Source organism: Entelurus aequoreus, linkage group LG25 (genome assembly GCF_033978785.1).
Source record: "Entelurus aequoreus isolate RoL-2023_Sb linkage group LG25, RoL_Eaeq_v1.1, whole genome shotgun sequence".
Taxonomy (NCBI): Eukaryota; Metazoa; Chordata; class Actinopteri; order Syngnathiformes; family Syngnathidae; genus Entelurus; species Entelurus aequoreus.
In genome coordinates this window covers 39,240,851-39,248,870 of record NC_084755.1, presented here as the reverse complement: position 1 = coordinate 39,248,870, position 8,020 = coordinate 39,240,851, and the positions used below count along the sequence as shown (strand labels likewise).

The 8,020-nt window shown below is 24.9% G+C and overlaps 1 protein-coding gene across 2 annotated transcripts in view; it reads right to left on the bottom strand.

Moving 5' to 3' along the window:
• Positions 1-730: 730 nt before the first annotated feature.
• The window catches only part of LOC133642813 (ras-related protein Rab-37-like), a 73,750-nt gene continuing 66,460 nt past the window's right edge, over positions 731-8,020 (bottom strand). For both annotated transcript variants that reach the window (XM_062037207.1, XM_062037208.1), the window contains exon 9: positions 731-1,380. In XM_062037207.1, coding sequence (XP_061893191.1) covers positions 1,275-1,380 — 106 coding nt within the window. In that variant the 3' untranslated portion in view covers positions 731-1,274. The remainder of the gene's footprint in view (positions 1,381-8,020) is intronic.

Below are 8,020 nucleotides of genomic sequence, written 5' to 3'. Positions count from 1 at the left end.
TTATCACACATTAATATGATATGTTTTAAACTTTTGTGACAGTTTGACCCGTCAATCCTGTTGATTGTTGTTCACCTTTGACACTTTGGAGTTTAAATGTTTGTCAACTGTTTACTACTGCGTGCTTTGCCATCCCTGGTTTGAAAGTCCAGTTTACAAAGGTTACATTACCTTCACCCGAGGCAGGGTGAAGGTAATGTAACGTTCGCTTAAGTTTTATTTTTCAATTTGTCGCACTTTTATTATTATTATTTAGCAAATTTTGACTTTTTATTCGACCCCTTTTACCGTATTGCTTTTGCACTATCTTCTTCAGCTCATTCATTGTTTATGTTCTTTGTTTGTTTTTTGCTCGATGCTTTTTTAACCTGTGAAGCACTTTGGTTCAATTTAAAAGTTGTCGTAAACGTGCTACATAAATAAAGTTGACTTGACTTGACTACGGTGGCAGCGGTGGGACGGCAAGCCATTTTTTTAACCAAATGTGGCCCCTGAGTCAATAAGTTTGGCGACCCCTGACCTACATCAACAACATGATTTCACTGAGTGGCTGCACAGGACAGATTAAAAACCAAAAAATAATAATTTTCCATTTAATTTTTTTTTTAATCGATTAAGAATCGTTACAAATGAGAATCGCGATTAATTTTTGAAAATACATTTTTTGACACCACTTCTGCTGTAAAAAAAAAAAAAAAAAAAAAGCAGCATCAAATTCACAGTAAAATGATTGCCAGTTTTTTCTGTCAAATGTACAGATTTTTATTTCACACTGTAAATAAAAATGTTCACATTTTATTATTGTTGTTGTTGTTGGCCCTCTGAGGTCAAACCTCAATTTAATGTGGCACTCCTTGGACAGGAAGTGACACCAAACTGTTTGATTCTTGTTTTTATGGAGGACACACACACTTACACACACACACACACACACACACGTACACACCTGCAAACACAGTGATTATCGTCACACACCTGTCAACATGGCGTACGCAGGTGAAGAAGGTGAAATTATTGTTGAAAGTAAAAACCCTGGAACACAAAAAAGCACAACAACATTTTCTACAGAGTGGTGATCACATTTCACACACAACATTCATCAGGGAAGAGGACGACGCTCACGTTGGAGGATTAGTGCCTGGATTGGCTGCACTTACCCCCCCTCCCCCACCTGCCTTCATCCCTTTCTGTATGTAAGTGTGTATAATAGTGTGTGTAAGTGTGTGTGTGTGTGTGTGTGTGTGTGTGTGTGTCCCGGCCTGACGCGGGTGTGGCTACACGAGGCTGCAGCAGGCGGTCTTGTGCTTGTGGGACTGGATGTAGTCCTGGATCTGGAACTTGGGCTCGTGAGGCTGCTGGCTGTGTCTGTGCTTTAGTTCCCTGTGGGGGACACACAAGACGGACGCACACACGACAGGAAGTCACATACTGGGCCGTGCGGCGGACAGCGGGAGCTCTGCGTGCCGGGGTGGCATCCAAACGTGAAAGTCTCCGCGGGGACCTTGGACTTCATCAAAGTATTCTATAGAGTCTGGCCCCAGCTTTAAGTGTGTCATATTTATGTTTATAAGATAAATATATATATATATATATATATATATATATATATATATATATATATATATATATATATATATACATATGTATATATATATATATATATATATACATATACATATATATATATATAAATATAGATATCGTGTATACTCACTATAAGAGTGTATACTCACGATAGGAGTGCATACTCACAATAAGAGTGTATACTCACAATAGGAGTGTATACTCACGATAAGAGTGTATACTCACGATAGGAGTGTATACTCATGATAAGAGTGTATACTCACGATAGGAGTGTATACTCACGATAAGAGTGTATACTCACGATAGGAGTGTATACTCACAATAGGAGTGTATACTCACGATAAGAGTGTATACTCACGATCGGAGTGTATACTCACGATAAGAGTGTATACTCACGATAAGAGTGTATACTCACAATAGGAGTGTATACTCACAATAGGAGTGTATACTCACGATAAGAGTGTATACTCACGATAAGAGTATATACTCACGATAAGAGTGTATACTCACAATAGGAGTGTATACTCACAATAAGAGTGTATACTCACAATAAGAGTGTATACTCACAATAGGAGTGTATACTCACAATAAGAGTGTATACTCACAATAGGAGTGTATACTCACAATAGGAGTGTATACTGACAATAAGAGTGTATACTCACAATAAGAGTGTATACTCACAATAAGAGTGTATACTCACAATAGGAGTGTATACTCACAATAGGAGTGTATACTCACAATAGGAGTGTATACTCACAATAAGAGTGTATACTCACAATAAGAGTGTATACTCACAATAAGAGTGTATACTCACAATAGGAGTGTATACTCACAATAAGAGTGTATACTCACAATAGGAGTGTATACTCACAATAGGAGTGTATACTCACAATAAGAGTGTATACTCACAATAAGAGTGTATACTCACAATAAGAGTGTATACTCACAATAGGAGTGTATACTCACCATAGGAGTGTATACTCACAATAGGAGTGTATACTCACAGTAAGAGTGTATACTCACAATAGGAGTGTATACTCACAATAGGAGAGGAACACACCTGTCACCTTGCCCCTCCCCTGTGCAAAAACCCATAACACACTTCTTGTCTATGATACTTTTTATGTTAATATTTTATACTTATGTAAATATTTTATACTTTTTATGTTATTCATGTTTTATACATTTTATGTGATTAATGTTTTATAATGTGCATGTTATTAATGTTATATACTTTTTGTTATTTGTGTTTTACACTTTGTTATTGTTTTAGACTTTTTACTTTTTATTTTATTCATGTTATTTACTTTTTGTTATTCGTTTTTTATACTTTATGTGTTATTGTTTTATGTTATTCATGTTTTATACTTTTTATTTTATTAATGTTATATACGTTTTGTTATTTGTTTTTTACTTTGTGTTATTGTTTTATACTTGTTATGTTATTCATGTTTTATTATTATTATTATACTTATATACATAAGTATATATAGTCGATACTATAATGATTACATCGATATTTGTATTATCTCAAAATCTTTTGTCTCTTTTATTCATGTTTTATACTTTTTATCTTATTTATGTTTTACACTTTTTATGTTATTCATGTTTTATACTTTTCATGTTATTAGTGTTTTATACATTGTATGTTATTAATGTTGTATACTTTGTTATTCATGTTTTATACTTTTTATGTTATTAGTGTTTTATACATTGTATGTTATTAATGTTGTATACTTTGTTATTCATGTTTTATACTTTTTATCTTGTTTGTGTTTTATACTTTTTATATTATTCATGTTGTACACTTTTTGTTATTCATGTTTTATACTTTTTGTTATTCATGTTTTATAGTTTTTATGATATTCATGTTTTATACTCATTATCTTATTTATGTTTTATACTTTGTTATTTGTTTTAAATTTTGTATGTTATTCATGTTTTATACTTTGTTACTAATGTTTTATACTTTTTAAGTTATTCATGTTGTATACTTTTTATGTTATTCCTGTTTTATACTTTTTATGTTATTCATGTTTTATACTTTTTATTTTATTAATGTTATATAATTTTTGTTATTCGTTTTTTTTACTTTGTGTTATTGTTTTATACTTTTTATGTTATTCATGTTTTATACTTATATAACATATATAGTAGATATTATAATGATTACATCAATATTTTTATTATCTCAAAATCTTTTATTCATGTTTTATACTTTTTATCTTATTTATGTTTTACACTTTTTATGTTATTCATGTTGTACACTTTTTATGTTATTCATGTTGTATACTTTTTATCTTGTTTTTGTTTTATACTTTTTGTTATTCATGTTTTATACTTTTTATGTTATTAATATGTTATACTTTTTTTGGGATTAATGTTTTATACTTTTTATTATTCATGTTTTATACGATTTATGTTATTAATGCGTGTTTTATACTCTGTTATTAATGTTGTATACTTTTTTATGTTATTCATATTTTATACTTTTTTTGGGTTAATGTTTTATACTTTTTATTATTCATGTTTTATACGATTTATGTTATTAATGTGTGTTTTATACTCATGTTATTAATGTTGTATACTTTTTTATGTTATTCATGTTTTATACATTTTATGTTATTAATGTTTTATACTTTTTATGTTATTCATGTTGTATACTTTTTATATTATTCATGTTTTATACTTTTTATATTATTCATGTTTTATACTTTATGTTATTCATGTTTTATACTTTTTATGTTATTCATATTGTATACTTTTTATGTTATTCATGTTGTATACTTTTGATGTTATTCATGTTAGATACTTTTTGTTTTTTATACTTTGTGTTATTGTTTTATACATTTTATGTTATTCATGTTTTATACTTATGTTAAAAAAGTACCACTAATAGTCACACACACACACACACACACACACACACACACACACACACACACACACATATATATATATATATATATATATATATATATATATATATATATATATATATATATATTTATATATATATATATATATATATATATACCATTTATAGTCGATACTATAATGATTACATCGATATTTTTATTATCTGAAAGTCTTTTGTCTCTTTTATTGTTCATAAAGTCAGTAAATACGTTCCTTGACACGTGAGAACTTGAATCATGACCAATGTATGATCCTGTAACTACTTGGTATCATATCCATACCCAAATTTAAGTATCAAAGAAGAGAAGAATAAGTGATCATTACATTTGAACACAAGTGTAGATAGAACAGAAAGTAAGCAGATATTAACAGTAAATACTAACACTAGATTAATAATCCATTGTGTTTCATGTATCAGAAGAGTTTTTGTTCAAATAAAGCCAATATTGAATTTCTGTGGTGCCACTTTATTTAGAAAAGTAGCAAGAAGGAATTAAATCCATGTTGGTTTGGTTAGCAAAGGTGCTATGATGGATGTGAGAGTGAGTGTAATATTTGCAGTGTAAACATGATGTTATTGCCCACACTCACGTGTCATGGCAACACTTCATGAAAAGATTGTTTAACAGCAAACAGCCTTTGTTGTTCCCACTTTTGTCTGGTCATGAAAAAATGTATTTCAAAATGTGATGGATGGATGGAAACATCCATAAGTGCCAACTTTACATTTGGTGACTGCAATATTAACAAGTATTAGTCATATTGTTATTATAAATATTAACAAGTATTAGTCATATTGTTATTATAAATATTAACAAGTATTAGTCATATTGTTATTATAAATATTAACAAGTATTAGTGATACTATTATAAATATTAACAAGTATTAGTGATACTTTTATAATATTAAGTATTAGTGATATTGTTATTATAAATATTAACAAGTATTAGCCATATTGTTATTATAAATATTAAGAAGTATTAGTCATATTGTTATTATAAATATTAACAAGTATTAGTCATATTATTATAAATATTAACAAGTATTAGTTATATTGTTATTAATATGAACAAGTATTAATCGTATTGTTATTATAAATATTAACAAGTATTAGTGATATTGTTATTATAAATATTAACAAGTATTAGTGATATTGTTATTATAAGCATTACCAAGTATTAGTGATACTTTTATAATATTAAGTATTAGTGATATTGTTATGATAAATATTAACAAGTATTAGTCATATTGTTATTATAAATATTAACAAGTATTAGTCATATTATTATAAATATTAACAAGTATTAGTTATATTGTTATTAATATGAACAAGTATTAATCGTATTGTTATTATAAATATTAACAAGTATTAGTGATATTGTTATTATAAATGTTAACAAGTATTAGTGATATTGTTATTATAAATATCAACAAGTATTAGTGATACTGTTATTATAAATATCAAAAAGTATTAGTGATACTGTTATTATAAATATTAACAAGTATTAGTCATATTGTTATTATAAATATTAACAAGTATTAGTCATATTATTATAAATATTAACAAGTATTAGTGATATTGTTATTAATATGAACAAGTATTAATCGTATTGTTATTATAAATATTAACAAGTATTAGTGATATTGTTAATGTAAATATTAACAATTATTAGTCATATTATTACAAATATTAACAAGTATTAGTGATACTGTTATTATAAACATTAACATGTATTAGTGATATTGTTATTATAAATATTAACAAGTATTAGTGATATTGTTATTATAAATATTAACAAGTATTCAGTATATTATTATAAATATTAACACATTAGTCATATTATAAATATTAACAAGTATTAGTGATATTGTTATTATAAATATTAACAAGTATTAGTCATATTATTATAAATATTAACGAGTATTAGTTATATTGTTATTAATATGAACAAGTATTAATCGTATTGTTATTATAAATATTAACAAGTATTAGTGATATTGTTATTATAAATATCAACAAGTATTAGTGATACTGTTATTATAAATATTAACAAGTATTAGTCATATTGTTATTATAAATATTAACAAGTATTAGTCATATTATTATAAATATTAACAAGTATTAGTGATATTGTTATTATAAATATTAACAAGTATTAGTGATATTATTATAAATATTAACAAGTATTAGTGATATTGTTATTATAAATATTAACAAGTATTAGTGATATAGTTATTATAAATATCAACAAGTATTAGTGATACTGTTATTATAAATATTAACAAGTATTAGTCATATTGTTATTATAAATATTAACAAGTATTAGTCATATTATTATAAATATTAACAAGTATTAGTGATATTGTTATTATAAATATTAACAAGTATTAGTGATATTGTTATTATAAATATCAACAAGTATTAGTGATACTGTTATTATAAATATTAACAAGTATTAGTCATATTCTTATTATAAATATTAACAAGTATTAGTCATATTATTATAAATATTAACAAGTATTAGTGATATTGTTATTAATATGAACAAGTATTAATCGTATTGTTATTATAAATATTAACAAGTATTAGTGATATTGTTATTATAAATATTAACAATTAGTCATATTATTACAAATATTAACAAGTATTAGTGATACTGTTATTATAAACATTAACATGTATTAGTGATATTGTTATTATAAATATTAACAAGTATTAGTGATATTGTTATTATAAATATTAACAAGTATTCAGTATATTATTATAAATATTAACACATATTAGTCATATTATTATAAATATTAACAAGTATTAGTGATATTATTATAATAAATATTAACAAGTATTAGTGATATAGTTATTATAAATATCAACAAGTATTAGTGATACTGTTATTATAAATATTAACAAGTATTAGTCATATTGTTATTATAAATATTAACAAGTATTAGTCATATTATTATAAATATTAACAAGTATTAGTGATATTGTTATTATAAATATTAACAAGTATTAGTGATATTGTTATTATAAATATCAACAAGTATTAGTGATACTGTTATTATAAATATTAACAAGTATTAGTCATATTCTTATTATAAATATTAACAAGTATTAGTCATATTATTATAAATATTAACAAGTATTAGTGATATTGTTATTAATATGAACAAGTATTAATCGTATTGTTATTATAAATATTAACAAGTATTAGTGATATTGTTATTATAAATATTAACAATTAGTCATATTATTACAAATATTAACAAGTATTAGTGATACTGTTATTATAAACATTAACATGTATTAGTGATATTGTTATTATAAATATTAACAAGTATTAGTGATATTGTTATTATAAATATTAACAAGTATTCAGTATATTATTATAAATATTAACACATATTAGTCATATTATTATAAATATTAACAAGTATTAGTGATATTATTATAATAAATATTAACAAGTATTAGTGATATTGTTATTATAAATATTAACACGTATTAGTCATATT